An 18,827-nucleotide genomic window follows, 5' to 3' on the forward strand; every position below is an offset into this window, starting at 1 on the left:
TTTCAGGAAGCTTATTACTCCTCCAAACTTGATCATATTATTAAGAAAAAGTCAGTATCTTATGTCTATATAAGTGCTGTATAGATTTCACACGAAATGAACGAAGAATATGGGTTAAAGTGTGACGCAAATCTGTGGTGTGACGGATAAGAGTTCCAGTCAAGAAGCCTTTCATCTCAGAAAAGAACTGAAAGGTCCGACTTGAGCTTCCCACAGAACACAGGCAATGGAAAGAGACAGATTGGTCTAGGGTGTTGTGGTCTGATGAATACAAGTTCAATCTTTTTGGTAGTGGTGGCAAGCACTATATATACTGCTCAATTGGAAATCGTAACTGTGTAAGGTACCAAATACCTACAGTGAAACATGGTGGTGGCAATGCCATGGTTTGGGGGCTGCTCTTCTGCATCTGCCATTGGCCTTCTGCATAGAATTGATGGAAATACAAATGCTACCATGTACAAGAACATAGTGGAGAATGTAAAGCTGCCACATGGTAAAAGCAAGGTAGGCAGGGGCTGAAAATTCCAGCAAGACAATGATCCTAAGCACACTTCCAATTTAATCAAAAATTGGTTTGCAAAGAAAATTGTTCACCTGTTGCAATGGCCAAGCCAGTCACCGGATTTAAACCCTATAGAGCACCTTTGGGATGAGTTAGGGCGACGATTTGGGGGCCGTTCCTATAGCAAGATCCCTCAGGATGTCTTGAATACCATAGTAGCTTCAATGCCCGTCAGTGTGGTGCAGTATTTAAAGCAAGAGGTCATGCTAAAAAATACTAAGTTATGGCATTGTAAATAATGAATTACTCTGTGTTGTAATCAATAAATAGTATATGCAAAACTTCTGGCAGTTAATTTTCTTTAATTAAATGACCATACCTACATTCTAAAGCATTTTGGTTAAAATGAAGGTCTTGCATGATGACAAATTCATGCACTTTCAATTCATCAGCAGGAAAATGGCATCACAACAACCAGACAGAAGTAATCACACTTTTAAATAAAATGCAAAACTTTTGGTGGTTATTGTATGTACAAGGGCAAACATTACACTGGAACAACCTTAGCAGCCGCAGAAGGGCCCAAGAGGTTAGGGGGCCCACTTTCAGCTCCAAAGCAGGAGCCACTGTACATTATGATGAGCTGTTGGACTGCTAAGGGCCCGTATACTTTTCTTGCATAGGCGCCTCCTCTTCCTGTGTCCACTATATATACTTGTATGTATATATATACAGGACATTATTAAGTGCTGGATACAATACCATGTGGATGTATGTCACTCTGATGTTCTGATGTGTGTGTATGCGCACATACACACACACATTATATATATAGCTGTGCATATACACACACACATTATATATATAGCTGTGCATATACACACACACATTATATATATAGCTGTGCATATACACACACACACATTATATATATAGCTGTGCATATACACACACACATTATATATATAGCTGTGCATATACACACACACACATTATATATATAGCTGTGCACATACACACACATCAGAATAACAAACATCCAGCCGTAAAACTAAATCTGCCAATACTATATATAGGTTGATTCAGGCTGTTTCCCTTGAATTATGTAAGGCCAATGCTAAAACCGTCCGCACCAAAGATGTAAATGTAGCCTGCGGTATCATCACAATCTAGGGATAAAATATTAGCTGTGCGCAGTCTTACTATTTTGAAGATTTCTTGCTTTCGGTTTGATGACCTTGCCATCTCAAGGATCTGGGAATAGGTTGAGAATGGGGATAACTGGTCTCAGCGGTACTTTGCCTGTATCCTATGTCTGTCTTTCGTTCATTGCATTGATCTTGTGTTTCGCTCAGTCTTTTGTTATGATGTGCACTTTGCTGCTCCTCCTACAATGTGCATGCATTTAGCACTGGAAAGCAAATTGATTGCCAGCAAGATGGCTTGAAAGCACAATAACCTGACTCAGATCAAATAATGTGGCTGTTCCATTTAGGTAAAAGGAAAAATAATACTAAATTACGCCTAAGCATTCAGTTTCTGCAGCTATTATATGATATAAAGTTATAAACCGAAGGGCCTAATGGATCCTCAAATAAATTAAAAAGGTCAGTAATGATGAGGACAATGATAATGGCTAGGACAATAAATGTGACTTTTTCAAGTAAAATCAAGAGGCCTTTATAATGATGACAAAAACAGCCATGAAAGGGTTATAAAGGTAAATAAAACTAATGCGACCTAAAGCTAAGGTCTTACAAAGAGTGTTTGGTGAGTTTTTGAGGTTGCAGATTTTCTGCACCAACTAATTATTTAGGCTTTTTCTTGTGTAAGTTTTTTACATGCATTTTTATTGCATTTTTTCTGCTGTGTTTTTTTTGTCTTTTTTTTGGTAAGTCATGTTTTACATAAAACTATTTTGACTTGCAATTTTCCTGTTTGCTGAGTTATCTAGATTTGTTAAAACTATATTAATAGACAAGTTCAGATTACATGCGCCACGGAAACGCGCTAAAAATACATATACGTTTTAAACCTGTGGATTTTCTGCATCTCATTCAAGTATCGTATATCAGGAAAATCCACAAATAGAAGACATAGTTATCTCAAGAGAAACTGATATGCTGTGTAAAAAAACCCACAATGAGATCTACATTAATCCCATACACTTTAATATGCCACAGTGTTTGCTCATAAAAATATATAGCAGAAAAAAACGCACCAAAAACTTTGTGGGAACTTACCTAAAACATTATTCTCAATATTACAGCTTTCACACATCCAAAGGATAGGTGATACATTGCAGATATGTGGGGGTCCAACCACAAGGAACCTCCCTGATCCTGAAAGCGGGGCTCTGAACTGCCTCAATGGTATGGAGCGGCATGACCACTGTACATATTCTTCATAGAACTGACTGACATAGTCTTTAGCTCTATTATGATGTGAGGTGTCAAAGTCCTGTTCTCAGGATTGGTAAGGGTTCCAGCAGTGTGACCCCCACCTATCCATAAGTTATCATATACAGTATCTTTTAGATAGGTAATAACTTTACATATTGGGAAAATCTCTTTATCCTCATCACGTACCTTGCTGTACATGTGTGTCATGATGAAGTGTTATTTAGCACACCACACTGTAAATGTTGTATATATATGGCATGAGGATAGAGCGACATAGGAACTTGGACCGTGCTATCTGCAGCTGGAGCTGGCTGTTACATACAGTTGGGCTCCCGCTTTAACAGCCAGGATCTGACATGTAAGGAGTTTGACAGAGGGAAAGTACGAATGCGGGTTGCCAAGGAGCTGCAGAATAAAGGTTAATTATAATATACTAGATGGTGGCCCGATTCTAACGCATCGGGTATTCTAGAATATGTATGTAGTTTATTTATGAAGATTTTAGAATAATACAATGAATACACAGGATTTGGCTGGCCGGGTACAACCAATTAGCAAAGCGTGGTTGAAATCCTGAGCCAATTCGCGGCCGGAGTGCGCCTGTCGCTGATTATTCGTGGCCGGCCACGTAGTATATAGCACAGCCACGTAGTATATAACAGCCCATGTAGCATATAACACAGCCACGTAGTATATAACAGCCCACGTAGCATATAACAGCTCACGTAGCATATTACACAGCCCACATAGTATATAGCACAGCCACATAGTATATAGCACAGCCACACAGTAAATTGCACAGCCACGTAGTATATTGCACAGCTCATGTAGTATATAGCACAGCTCATGTAGTATATAACACAGCCCATGAAGTATATAGCATAGCCCACGCAGTATATAGCACAGCCCATGGACTTTATAGCAAAGCCACGTAGTATATAGCACAGCCACGTAGTATATAACAGCCCACATAGCATATAACACAGCCACGTAGTATATAACAGCCCACGTAGCATATAACACAGCCCACGTAGCATATAACACAGCTCACATAGTATATAACAGCCCACGCAGTATATAACACAGCCCATGTAGTATGTAGCACAGCCCACACAGTATATTGCACAGCCACATAGTATGTAGCACAGCTCACGTAGTATGTAGCACAGCCCACATAGTATATTGCACAGCCACATAGTATATTGCACAGCCACGTAGTATATTGCACAGCCACGTAGTATATAGTACAGCCATGGACTATATAGAACAGCCCACATAGTATATAGCACAGCCACGGACTATATAGAACAGCCCACGTAGTATATAGCACAGCCCACATAGTGGATAGCACAGCCATGTAGTATATAGCACAGCCACGTAGTATATAGCACAGCACATGTAGTATATAGCACATCCCACATAGTATATATCACAGCCCACGTAGTATATAGCACAGCCCACGCAGTATATAGCACAGCCCACGGACTTTATAGCACAGCCACGTAGTGTATAGCACAGCCACGTAGTATATAGCACAGCCACGTAGTATATAACAGCCCACATAGCATATAACACAGCCACGTAGTATATAACAGCCCACGTAGCAAATAACACAGCCCACGTAGCATATAACACAGCTCACGTAGTATATAACAGCTCACGCAGTATATAACACAGCCCACATAGTGTATAACACAGCTCACATAGTGTATAACACAGCCCACGTAGTATGTAGCACAGCCCACGTAGTATATTGCACAGCCACTTAGTATATTGCACAGCCACATAGTATGTAGCACAGCCAACGTAGTATGTAGCACAGCCCACGTAGTATGAAGCACAGCCCACGTAGTATATTGCACAGCCCACGTAGTATATTGCACAGCCAAATAGTATATTGCACAGCCCACGTAGTATATTACACAGCCCATGTAGTATATAGCACAGCCACGTAGTATATTACACAGCCCACACAGTATATTACACAGCCATGTAGTATATAGCACAGTCCACGTAGTGTATAACACAGCCCATGTAGTATATAGCACAGCCACGTAGTATAACACAGCCATGTAGTTTATTGCACAGCCATGTAGTATGTAGCACAGCCCATGTAGTATGTAGCACAGCCCACATAGTATGTAGCACAGCCCATGTAGTATATTGCACAGCCACGTAGTATATTGCACAGCCACGTAGTAGGTAGCACAGCTTATGCAGTATATTGCACAGCCACGTAGTATGTAGCACAGCCCACGTAGTGTATAACACAGCCCACATAGTATATTGCACAGCCACGTAGTATATAAAACAGCCATGTAGTTTATTGCACAGCCACGTAGTATGTAGCACAGCCCATGTAATATATTGCACAGCCACGTAGTATATTGCACAGCCACGTAGTATATTGCACAGCCATGTAGTATATTGCACAGCCCACGTAGTATATAGCACAGCCACGTAGTATATTACACAGCCCACATAGTATATAGCACAGCCCACACAGTATATTACACAACCTCGTAGTATATTACACAGCCCACGTAGTGTATAACACAGCCCACGTAGTATATAACACAGCCACGTAGTATATTGCACAGCCATGTAGTATATAACACAGCCCACGTAGTATATAGCAATGTGGACACCATATCCCTGTTAAAAAAAAGAATTAAAATAAAAAATAGTTATATGCTCACCCTCCGGCGGCCACCGGATCCAGCCCAGGCCTTTCCCGCTCCTCGCGCACCGCTCCGGTCCCAAGAATGCATTGCGGCAATAACACGTGATGATGTAGCAGTCTCGCGAGACCGCCTCGTCATCGCTGGTCATTGCCGCATTGCATTCTGGGGACCGGGGCAGCGCGCGAGGAGCGGGAAAGGCCTGGGCTGGATCCGGGGGCCACCGGAGGGTGAGTATACAATGATTTTTTATTATTTTTAACATTATATGTTTTTACTATTGATGCTGCATAGGCAGCATCAATAGTAAAAAGTTGGTCACACAGAGGGTTAATGGCAGCGTTAACGTACTACGTTACACCGCGTTATGCCGCGGTGTAAGGCAATCCGGTTAACGCTATGTGGGTGCTGACTGGGGGGGAGTATGGAGTGGGCACTGACTGCAGAAGAGTAGGGAGGGGCCAATTCATGGCCGGACTGTGCCCGTCGCTGATTAGCCATGATCAATCAGTGACACGGCATTTCTGTGACAGACAGACAGACAAACAGACGGAAGTGACCCTTAGACAATTATATAGTAGACTAGATGGTGGCCCGATTCTAACGCATCGGGTATTCTAGAATATGCATGTATGAGCCACGCAGTATATAACACTGGCCACATAGTATATAACACAGCCCATGTAGTATATAGCAGTGTGAGCACCATATCCCTGTTAAAAAAAAAAAGAAGTTATATACTCACCCTCCATTGTCCAGCGAAGCTGTCCCGATGCGCGAGCCACTGCCACCAGCTTCCGTTCCCAGAGATGCATTGCAAAATTACCCAGATGACTTAGCGGTCTCGCGAGACTGCTAAGTCTTCTGGGTAATTTCACAATGCATCTCTGGGAACGGAAGCTGGCGGCAGCTGTTATGATCCTAGTGGCAAGGATCGCAGGTCGGACTAGCTAAGTAACTGAACAGACTACTAGCTCTGGGGAAGTGGTAACTAGATTGACCGCAACCTGATCCTATCCGCACACAACTATAGGCAGCCGTGGAACGTTACCTAAAAATCCTAGACGTCTCTTCACGGCCTGAGAAACTGACTATTCCTGGAGGGAAAGAAAGTCCTCTCTTGCCTCAGTGGAATGACCCCAAAGATATAGAATAGCCCCCCACAAATATTAACGGTGAGTTAAGGGGCAAGCACAAACGCAGAGATGAAATCAGATTTAGCAAATGAGGCCCGCTAATACTAGATAGCAGAAAATAGGAAGGGAACTGTGCGGTCAATAAAAAACCCTATTCAAAATATCCACGCAGAGATTGCTCGAGCCCCCGCACCAACTAACGGTGCGGGGGAAGCAACTCCGTACCCCAGAGCTTACCAGCAAAAAGAAATCACATATCAGCAAGCTGGACTAGACTCATCATACACAGAAATCATATTGCAGGCAGATGAGCAAAAAATATTCAAACAGAACTTAGCTTATCCTGAAGAGGCAGAAAACGAGATAATCAGGAGTAATCAGAATAGCACTGAATACATTGACAGCCGGCAACAAGTGGAAGTGAAGCAGAGCTAAATAGGAGCCTCCCTGGTGAATAACGAGGCAGCTGATCCAGCCAGACCCGCAGGATAATAAACCAAACCACCAGGGGGAGCCAAAAAACCAAAGTCACACAATACCATCTGTGACCACAAGAGGGAGCCTGAAAACGGAGTTCACAACAGGCAGCCGCGCGCACATCGGCAGACAACGGAAGGTGAGAATAGCAAATTTTTTGTTTTTTTATTATTTTTAACATTAGATTTTTTTACTATTGATGCTGTGTTGTGAAATTGGATTTTGGGCTCCCCCGGTGGCCACTGGTGGAATTGAACTGGTGTGCATCATCCCCTCTGTTCACCTGTTTCCATCAGGATGTGGGAGTCGCTATTTAACCTTGCTCCTCTGTCACTTCCATGCCGGTCAACATTGTAATCAGAAGCCTTTCTGTGCATGTTCCTGCTGCTAGACAACTCCCAGCTAAGTTGGACTTTAGTCCTCGTTTGTTTTTGCATTTTGTTCCAGTTCACTGCTGTAGTTTCGTTTCTGTGTCTGGAAAGCTCTTGTGATCTGAAATTGCCACTCTGATGTTATGAGTTAATACTAGAGTCTTAAAGTAATTTCAGGATGGTATTTTGATAGGGTTTTCAGCTGACCATGAAAGTGCCCTTTCTGTCTTCCTGCTATCTAGTAAGCGGACCTCAATTTTGCTAAACCTATTTTCATACTACGTTTGTCATTTCATCTAAAATCACCGCCAATATATGTGGGGGCCTCTGTCTGCCTATCGGGGAAACTTCTCTAGAGGTGAGCCAGGACTATATTTTCCTCTGCCAGGATTAGTTAGTCCTCCGGCCGGCGCTGGGCGTCTAGGGATAAAAAACGTAGGCAACGCTACCCGGCTACTGTTAGTTGTGCGGCAGGTTTAGTTCATGGTCAGTTTAGTTTCCATCCTTCCAAGAGCTAGTACTTATGTTTGCTGGGCTATGTTCTCTTGCCATTGAGAACCATAACAGTTTGACCGGCCCAAAAAAGGGTTAAATTAATTGACAGAGAAATGAGAGAAAAGAGAAGTCTGCTGAAGATTTTTTTTTTTTTTTTTTCCCCTTCCCTTCAGTTCTGAGTGTGCTTGTAATTGAATCTCTTGCAAGTCTGCCTATATTGCAGCCTTTCTCTCTCTCTCTCTCCTTCTAATCCTGGAATGGCTCTGTGTTCACCTGTTTAAAATGGATATTCAGAGTTTAGCTGCAGGTTTGAATAATCTCACCACGAAAGTTCAAAATTTACAAGATTTTGTTGTTCATGTTCCTATATCTGAACCTAGAATTCCTTTGCCTGAATTTTTCTCGGGGAATAGATCTTGCTTTCAAAATTTCAAAAATAATTGCAAGTTGTTTTTGTCCCTGAAATCTCGCTCTGCTGGAGATCCTGCTCAGCAGGTCAGGATTGTGATTTCCTTGCTCCGGGGCGACCCTCAGGATTGGGCTTTTGCATTGGCTCCAGGGGATCCTGCGTTGCTCAATGTGGATGCGTTTTTTCTGGCCTTGGGGTTGCTTTATGAGGAACCTCAGTTAGAGCTTCAGGCGGAAAAGGCCTTGATGTCCCTATCTCAGGGGCAAGACGAAGCTGAAATATACTGCCAGAAATTCCGTAAATGGGCTGTGCTTACTCAGTGGAATGAGTGCGCCCTGGCGGCGAATTTCAGAGAGGGTCTCTCTGATGCCATTAAGGATGTTATGGTGGGGTTCCCTGTGCCTGCGAGTCTGAATGAGTCCATGACAATGGCTATCCAGATCGATAGGCGTCTGCGGGAGCGCAAACCTGTGCACCATTTGGCGGTGTCTACTGAGAAGACGCCAGAGAATATGCAATGTGATAGAATTCTGTCCAGAAGTGAACGGCAGAATTTAAGACGAAAAAATGGGTTGTGCTTCTATTGCGGTGATTCAACTCATGTTATATCAGCATGCTCTAAGCGTACTAAGAAGCTTGATAAGTCTGTTTCAATTGGCACTTTACAGTCTACGTTTATTCTATCTGTGACCCTGATTTGTTCTTTATCATCTATTACCGCGGATGCCTATGTCGACTCTGGCGCCGCTTTGAGTCTTATGGATTGGTCCTTTGCCAAACGCTGTGGGTATGATTTGGAGCCTCTTGAAACTCCTATACCCCTGAAGGGGATTGACTCCACCCCATTGGCTAGTAATAAACCACAATACTGGACAAAAGTAACTATGCGGATTAATGCGGATCATCAGGAGATTATTCGCTTTCTTGTGCTGTATAACCTACATGATGTGTTGGTGCTTGGATTGCCATGGCTGCAATCTCATAACCCAGTCCTTGACTGGAAAGCTATGTCTGTGTTAAGCTGGGGATGTAAGGGGAAGCATGGGGACGTACCTGTGGTTTCCATTTCATCATCTATTCCCTCTGAGATTCCTGAATTCTTGACTGAATATCGTGACGTTTTTGAAGAACCTAAGCTTGGTTCATTACCTCCGCACCGGGAGTGCGATTGTGCCATAGATTTGATTCCGGGTAGTAAATACCCTAAGGGTCGTTTATTTAATCTGTCTGTGCCTGAACATGCTGCTATGCGAGAATATATAAAGGAGTCCTTGGAAAAGGGACATATTCGTCCTTCGTCATCTCCCTTAGGAGCCGGTTTTTTCTTTGTGGCTAAGAAAGATGGCTCTTTGAGACCGTGTATTGATTATCGGCTTTTGAATAAAATCACGGTTAAATATCAATATCCGTTGCCACTGCTGACTGATTTGTTTGCTCGCATAAAGGGGGCCAAGTGGTTCTCTAAGATAGATCTCCGTGGGGCGTATAATTTGGTGCGAATTAAGCAGGGGGATGAGTGGAAGACCGCATTTAATACGCCCGAGGGCCACTTTGAGTATTTGGTGATGCCTTTTGGTCTTTCAAATGCCCCTTCAGTCTTTCAGTCCTTTATGCATGACATTTTCTGTGATTATTTGGATAAATTTATGATTGTGTATCTGGATGATATTTTGATTTTTTCGGATGACTGGGACTCTCATGTCCAGCAGGTCAGGAGGGTTTTTCAGGTTTTGCGGTCTAATTCCTTGTGTGTGAAGGGTTCTAAGTGCGTTTTTGGGGTTCAAAAGATTTCCTTTTTGGGATATATTTTTTCCCCCTCTTCCATCGAGATGGATCCTGTCAAGGTTCAGGCTATTTGTGATTGGACGCAACCCTCTTCTCTTAAGAGTCTTCAGAAATTTTTGGGCTTTGCTAACTTTTATCGTCGATTTATTGCTGGTTTTTCTCATGTTGTTAAACCATTGACTGATTTGACTAAGAAGGGTGCTGATGTTGCTGATTGGTCCCCTGCTGCTGTGGAGGCCTTTCGGGAGCTTAAGCGCCGCTTTTCTTCCGCCCCTGTGTTGCGTCAGCCTGATGTTGCTCTTCCTTTTCAGGTTGAGGTCGACGCTTCTGAAATCGGAGCTGGGGCAGTTTTGTCGCAGAGAAGTTCCGATTGTTCCGTGATGAGACCTTGTGCCTTTTTCTCGCGTAAATTTTCGCCCGCCGAGCGGAATTATGATGTTGGGAATCGGGAGCTTTTGGCCATGAAGTGGGCTTTTGAGGAGTGGCGTCATTGGCTTGAGGGGGCTAGACATCAGGTGGTGGTATTGACTGACCACAAAAATCTAATTTATCTTGAGTCCGCCAGACGCCTGAATCCTAGACAGGCGCGCTGGTCGTTGTTTTTCTCTCGGTTTAATTTTGTGGTGTCCTACCTGCCGGGTTCTAAGAATGTTAAGGCGGATGCCCTTTCTAGGAGTTTTGAGCCTGACTCCCCTGGTAACTCTGAACCTACAGGTATCCTTAAGGATGGAGTGATATTGTCTGCCGTTTCTCCAGACCTGCGGCGGGCCTTGCAGGAGTTTCAGGCGGATAGACCTGATCGTTGCCCACCTGGTAGACTGTTTGTTCCTGATGATTGGACCAGTAAAGTCATTTCTGAGGTTCATTCTTCTGCGTTGACAGGTCATCCTGGAATCTTTGGTACCAGGGATTTGGTGGCAAGGTCCTTCTGGTGGCCTTCCCTGTCTCGAGATGTGCGAGGCTTTGTGCAGTCTTGTGACGTTTGTGCTCGGGCCAAGCCTTGTTGTTCTCGGGCTAGTGGATTGTTGTTGCCCTTGCCTATCCCGAAGAGGCCCTGGATGCACATCTCGATGGATTTTATTTCGGATCTTCCTGTTTCTCAGAAGATGTCTGTCATCTGGGTGGTGTGTGACCGTTTCTCTAAGATGGTCCATTTGGTTCCCCTGCCTAAGTTGCCTTCTTCTTCCGAGTTGGTTCCTCTGTTTTTTCAAAATGTGGTCCTTTTGCATGGTATTCCGGAGAATATCGTTTCTGACAGAGGAACCCAATTCGTGTCTAGATTTTGGCGAGCATTCTGTGCTAGGATGGGCATAGATTTGTCTTTCTCGTCTGCTTTCCATCCTCAGACTAATGGCCAGACCGAGCGGACGAATCAGACCTTGGAGACATATTTGAGGTGTTTTGTGTCTGCAGATCAGGATGATTGGGTTGCTTTTTTGCCTTTAGCGGAGTTTGCCCTCAATAATCGGGCCAGCTCTGCCACCTTGGTGTCTCCTTTTTTCTGTAATTCGGGGTTTCATCCTCGATTTTCTTCTGGTCAGGTGGAATCTTCGGATTGTCCTGGAGTGGATGCTGTGGTGGAGAGGTTGCATCAGATTTGGGGGCAGGTAGTGGACAATTTGAAGTTGTCCCAGGAGAAGACTCAGCTTTTTGCCAACCGCCGGCGTCGGGTTGGTCCTCGGCTTTGTGTTGGGGACTTGGTGTGGTTGTCTTCTCGTTTTGTCCCTATGAGGGTTTCTTCTCCTAAGTTTAAGCCTCGGTTCATCGGCCCGTACAAGATATTGGAGATTCTTAACCCTGTGTCCTTCCGTTTGGACCTCCCTGCATCTTTTTCTATTCATAATGTTTTTCATCGGTCATTGTTGCGCAGGTATGAGGTACCGGTTGTGCCTTCCGTTGAGCCTCCTGCTCCGGTGTTGGTTGAGGGCGAGTTGGAGTACGTTGTGGAAAAAATCTTGGACTCCCGTGTTTCCAGACGGAAACTCCAGTATCTGGTCAAATGGAAGGGATACGGTCAGGAGGATAATTCTTGGGTGACTGCCTCTGATGTTCATGCCTCCGATCTGGTCCGTGCCTTTCATAGGGCTCATCCTGATCGCCCTGGTGGTTCTGGTGAGGGTTCGGTGCCCCCTCCTTGAGGGGGGGGTACTGTTGTGAAATTGGATTTTGGGCTCCCCCGGTGGCCACTGGTGGAATTGAACTGGTGTGCATCATCCCCTCTGTTCACCTGTTTCCATCAGGATGTGGGAGTCGCTATTTAACCTTGCTCCTCTGTCACTTCCATGCCGGTCAACATTGTAATCAGAAGCCTTTCTGTGCATGTTCCTGCTGCTAGACAACTCCCAGCTAAGTTGGACTTTAGTCCTCGTTTGTTTTTGCATTTTGTTCCAGTTCACTGCTGTAGTTTCGTTTCTGTGTCTGGAAAGCTCTTGTGATCTGAAATTGCCACTCTGATGTTATGAGTTAATACTAGAGTCTTAAAGTAATTTCAGGATGGTATTTTGATAGGGTTTTCAGCTGACCATGAAAGTGCCCTTTCTGTCTTCCTGCTATCTAGTAAGCGGACCTCAATTTTGCTAAACCTATTTTCATACTACGTTTGTCATTTCATCTAAAATCACCGCCAATATATGTGGGGGCCTCTGTCTGCCTATCGGGGAAACTTCTCTAGAGGTGAGCCAGGACTATATTTTCCTCTGCCAGGATTAGTTAGTCCTCCGGCCGGCGCTGGGCGTCTAGGGATAAAAACGTAGGCAACGCTACCCGGCTACTGTTAGTTGTGCGGCAGGTTTAGTTCATGGTCAGTTTAGTTTCCATCCTTCCAAGAGCTAGTACTTATGTTTGCTGGGCTATGTTCTCTTGCCATTGAGAACCATAACAATGCTGCATAGGCCAAATCGGAGGCCGAGGGGCCCCGCCCACCACATCGGAGGCCGAGGGGCCCCGCCCACCAAATCGGAGGCCGAGGGTCCCCGCCCACCAAATCGGAGGCCGAGGGTCCCCGCCCACCAAATCGGAGGCCGAGGGTCCAAACCATCCAAATCGGAGGCCGAGGGGCCCCGCCCACCAAATCGGAGGCCGACGGGCCCCGCCCACCAAAGCGGAGGCCGAGGGTCCCCGCCCACCAAATCGGAGGCCGAGGGTCCCCGCCCACCAAATCGGAGGCCGAGGGTCCCCGCCCACCAAATTGGAGGCCGAGGGGCCCCACCAACCAAATCGGAGGCCGAGGAGCCCCGCCCACCAAATCGAAGGTCGAGGGGCCCCGCCCACGAAAGCGGAGGCCGAGGGGCCCCGCACACCAAATCGGAGGCAGAGGGACCCCGCCAACCAAATCGGAGGCCGAGGGGCTTCGCCCACCAAATCGAAGGCCGAGCGGCTCCGCCCACCAAATCGAAGGCCGAGCGGCTCCGCCCACCAAAGCGGAGGCCGAGGGGCCTGGCCCCGCCCACCAAAGCGGAGGCCAAGGGGCCCCGCCCACCACATCGGAGGCCGAGGGGCCCCGCCCACCAAATCGGAGGCCGAGGGTCCCCGCCCACCAAATCGGAGGCCGAGGGTCCCCGCCCACCAAATCGGAGGCCGAGGGTCCCCGCCCACCAAATCGGAGGCCGAGGGTCCCCGCCCACCAAATTGGAGGCCGAGGGTCCCCGCCCACCAAATCAGAAGCCGAGGGTCCCCGCCCACCAAATCGGAGGCCGAGGGGCCCCACCAACCAAATCGGAGGCCGAGGGGCCCCGCCCACCAAATCGGAGGCCGAGGGTCCCCGCCCACCAAATCGGAGGCCGAGGGGCCCCGCCAACCAAATCGGAGGCCGAGGGGCCCCGCCCACCAAATCGGAGGCCGAGGGTCCCCGCCCACCAAATCGGAGGCCGAGAGTCCCCGCCCACCAAATCGGAGGATAAGGGGCCCCGCCAACCAAATCGGAGGCCGAGGGGCCCCGCCCACCAAAGCGGAGGCCGAGGGTCCCCGCCCACCAAATCGGAGGTCGAGGGTCCCCGCCCACCAAATCGGAGGCCGAGGGTCCCCGCCCACCAAATCAGAGGCCGGTCCCCGCCCACCAAATCGGAGGCCGAGGGTCCCCACCCACCAAATCGGAGGACGAGGGGCCCCACCAACCAAATCAGAGGCCGAGGAGCCCCGCCCACCAAAAGTAAGTGCGGCCCCAAAAGTAAGTGCGCCCCCGGGTGCAAAAGTAAGTGCGCCCCCGGGTGCAAAAGTAAGTGCGCCCCCGGGTGCAAAAGTAAGTGCGCCCCCGGGTGCAAAAGTAAGTGCGCCTCCGGGTACAAAAGTAAGTGCGCCCCCGGGTGCAAAAGTAAGCGCGCCCTCGGCCCCGGGTGCAAAAGTAAGCGCGCCCCCCAGTCCCGTGTGTGAAAAGTGCTGCTGTAAAGCTGGTAGCGCTGTTCAAGCACCATGTATTTCCTTCAGGAAATGCCCATCTAATATATAATTGCCTAGAATACTACTTCCTGCAATTTGTGCCAACTTCCGTGGCTTTGTCCGGAGCTAATGTCCGGAGCTAATGTCCGGAGCTAATGTCCGGAGATAATGTCCGGAGCTAATGTCCGGAGCTAATGTCCGGAGATAAGTGACGTCACCAGTGTCCTACACCCAGGCAGAGCACAGGGGCCCCAGGCAGCATATGGGGCCCCAGGCAGAGCACAGTGGCCCCAGGCAGAGCACAGGGGCCCCAGGCAGCATATGGGGCCCCAGGCAGAGCACAGTGGTCCCAGGCAGAGCACAGGGGCCCCAGGCAGCCTATGGGGCCCCAGGCAGAGCACAGTGGCCCCAGGCAGAGCACAGGGGCCCCAGGCAGCATATGGGGCCCCAGGCAGAGCACAGGGCCCCCAGGCAGCATATGGGGCCCCAGGCAGAGCACAGTGGCCCCAGGCAGAGCACAGGGGCCCCAGGCAGAACATGGGGCCCAGGCAGAGCACAGGGGCCCCAGGCAGAGCACAGGGGCCCCAGGCAGCCTATGGGGCCCCAGGCAGAGCACAGTGGCCCCAGGCAGAGCACAGGGGCCCCAGGCAGCATATGGGGCCCCAGGCAGAGCACAGGGGCCCCAGGCAGCATATGGGGCCCCAGGCAGAGCACAGTGGCCCCAGGCAGAGCACAGGGGCCCCAGGCAGAACATGGGGCCCCAGGCAGAGCACAGGGGCCCCAGGCAGAGCACAGGGGCCCCAGGCAGCATATGGGGCCCCAGGCAGAGCACATGGGCCCCAGGCAGCATATGGGGCCCCAGGCAGAGCACAGGGGCCCCAGGCAGCATATGGGGCCCCAGGCAGAGCACAGTGGCCCCAGGCAGAGCACAGGGGCCCCAGGCAGAACATGGGGCCCCAGGCAGAGCACAGGGGCCCCAGGCAGAGCACAGGGGCCCCAGGCAGCATATGGGGCCCCAGGCAGAGCACAGGGGCCCCAGGCAGCATATGGGGCCCCAGGCAGAGCACAGTGGCCCCAGGCAGCATATGGGGCCCCAGGCAGAGCACAGTGGCCCCAGGCAGAGCACAGGGGCCCCAGGCAGAGCACAGTGGCCCCAGGCAGAGCACAGGGGCCCCAGGCAGCTTATGGGGCCCCAGGCAGAGCACAGTGGCCCCAGGCAGAACATGGGGCCCCAGGCAGAGCACAGTGGCCCCAGGCAGAGCACAGGGGCCCCAGGCAAAACATGGGGCCCCAGGCAGAGCACAGGGGCCCCAGGCAGAGCACAGGGGCCCCAGGCAGCATATGGGGCCCCAGGCAGAGCACAGTGGCCCCAGGCAGAGCACAGGGGCCCCAGGCAGCATATGGGGCCCCAGGCAGAGCACAGTGGTCCCAGGCAGAGCACAGGGGCCCCAGGCAGCCTATGGGGCCCCAGGCAGAGCACAGTGGCCCCAGGCAGAACATGGGGCCCCAGGCAGAGCACAGGGGCCCCAGGCAGAGCACAGGGGCCTCAGGCAGCATATGGGGCCCCAGGCAGAGCACAGTGGTCCCAGGTAGAGCACAGGGGCCCCAGGCAGCCTATGGGGCTTCAGGCAGAGCACAGGGGCCCCAGGCAGCATATGGGGCCCCAGGCAGAGCACAGGGGCCCCAGGCAGCATATGGGGCCCCAGGCAGAGCACAGTGGCCCCAGGCAGAGCACAGGGGCCCCAGGCAGAACATGGGGCCCCAGGCAGAGCACAGGGGCCCCAGGCAGAGCACAGGGGCCCCAGGCAGCATATGGGGCCCCAGGCAGAGCACAAGGGCCCCAGGCAGCATATGGGGCCCCAGGCAGAGCACAGCGATATTTTGGACCACTGTGCGGTGTTTCAGACCCCCTGTGTGATGTCTGGGGCCCTGTTCTTAAGTATATTAAAGATTAAAGTAACGTATATTAAAGTATATTATAGATCAAATTTGACACGTTTATGAGCACCATTGAGTGAAATACTCAAGAATGACATAATTTTTCAACATTTTATGGTTTCAAACTGTAAACACTCAGAGTTTTTTTTTACTTCAACCAGAAAACCTTAACGGTTCATAAAAAACTTGACTGTTCAGGATATGATAAAAGTCATAGTATTCTGAATCTTTAACTTATAAAGATACCTTTACATGGGGTGATTATTGGTTCCAGAGAGGCTTTCGGCCGATAATCGTACACATGGCTGGTGACAGGACAATACAATATAAACGTTCAAAGGTAAACACTGATAACATTAAAATCTAATATATAATTGCCTAGAATACTACTTCCGGCAATTTGTGCCAACTTCCGTGGCTTTGTCCGGAGATAATGTCCGGAGATAAGTGACGTCACCAGCGTCCTACACCCGCTCAGGGTGGACAAAGATATATGCCTTCGTGGTGCGCGGCACTTTTCTGATTGGTTGCCGCCTGCCGCGAGCGACCAATCAGAAATGTGCCGTACTGTCAAGAATTGTCAAGAGCTGGTGAGTGCAGCCATTTTTTGTTCTTTCTTACTATTATTTATTAATTGTATTATTCTTACATTTGAATAAATAAAGTATATATGGATTCTAGACTCCCGATTCTTTAGAATCGGGCTGCCATCTAGTAAATAAATAACCTTGTAATGCCTTCACATCCTGTTCCATCCAGATGTGTCCGGACCCCAGAATTCCAAGCGGCTGAAGTTCACCGACCACCATATTGGGACACCCAAGTGATTGGTGTCTCAATATAGAAACTACAGTCTCTTGCATGGTACCACCAGCAGAACACCGTCACACACACACACACACACACACACGCACGCACACACACACACACACACACACTGTATACGCCGTACGCACCACACACAAAAACACTGTATATGCAGTACGTACCACACACAGACACACTGTATACGCTGTATGCAGCCTCTTGCACGGTACCACCAGCGGAACACCGTCACGAACACGCCGCTGGGATCAGCTGAATGATTCACTGGCTGCCACCATCTTTGGACAGGAGAAGCACATGCGCAGTTTTTATATGACCGCTGCTATCTGTCTGCACAAAGATGGCGGCGGTCTGATATAGGCACAGTGAATCATTTGGCTGATCCCGGTGGCAGATGCGCGACATGTCTACAGGCAGAGGAAGCCAGTCACATTAAAGGGGTTTTCCCATGAACGAAAGTTCATTTTAAAACTTGTCTGTGTTTGACCGTGTACGGAGCATACCACATCTCCTGGGCAGGGGAAGAAGCAAAAGACAATACTGACATTAAAGCAGGGGATCACAGAGGATTCATTGTGTGATGTAAAATATTTTCACTGTTTTTAAACAATATTTTACCTCACAAAATGTATCCTCTGCGATCTCCTGCTGTAATGTCAGTATTGTCTTTTGCTTCCTCCCCTGCCTAGGAGCTGTGGTATGTTCTGTACACGGTCAGCACATGGAGTAGGCAGGTCAAAAAAGAGAGCACAGACAGGAGAAGTCAGCACATGGCGAAAGAGAGAGTGGATAGGTGGGTGAGTCCATGAGGGGGAGAGATTCTCAATGCTGCAAAGCCTGCCCCCATAGTGACATTACCGCACTCCCGAAGCGATAGCATCGGGCCTCCATCTAGTAAAATATAAATAATAAACAATTCAGATTTATTATTTTTAATTCAACTTTGGTATAAAAAGATGTAATTAAAGGTGATCCAAAAGTTGTAAGTACCAAATATTAGTGAAAACAACAGTTTGTCCTCCAAAAACTAAGCCTTAAAACAGCTGTGAGGGGGACCTTTATATTATATGGGGGCTGTGGGAGACCACCACCATACTGTAGTGGGGCTGGGAGGAGGACCCTGATACTATATGGGGGCTAAGGGTGACCATCATACTGTATTGGGGCTATGAGTGGGACCCTTATACCATTTGGTGGCTGTGGGGGAAAATTATACTATATTGGGGTTGTGAGGGGAACTCCTATACTATATGGGGGCTGTGGGAGACCATCTTATTGTATTTGGCTATAAAGGTGACCATCATACTATATGGGGACTGTGGGGGACCATCATACTGTATTGTGGCTGTGTGGGACTATCATAATGTTTTGGGGCCTTGAGAGGGACCATCATACTATATGGAAGGCTGTGGGGGGACAATCATACTGT

The 18,827-nt window shown here is 48.4% G+C and overlaps 1 protein-coding gene across 1 annotated transcript in view; it reads right to left on the reverse strand.

Moving 5' to 3' along the window:
* Positions 1-1,837, reverse strand: part of TRAPPC3L (trafficking protein particle complex subunit 3L) — a 263,060-nt gene extending 261,223 nt beyond the window's left edge. Inside the window, exon 1 of the mRNA XM_077292840.1 lies at positions 1,709-1,837. Coding sequence (XP_077148955.1) covers positions 1,709-1,750 — 42 coding nt within the window. The 5' untranslated portion in view covers positions 1,751-1,837. The remainder of the gene's footprint in view (positions 1-1,708) is intronic.
* Positions 1,838-18,827: the final 16,990 nt, after the last annotated feature.

Source organism: Ranitomeya variabilis, chromosome 2, assembly GCF_051348905.1.
Source record: "Ranitomeya variabilis isolate aRanVar5 chromosome 2, aRanVar5.hap1, whole genome shotgun sequence".
Lineage (NCBI taxonomy): Eukaryota > Metazoa > Chordata > Amphibia > Anura > Dendrobatidae > Ranitomeya > Ranitomeya variabilis.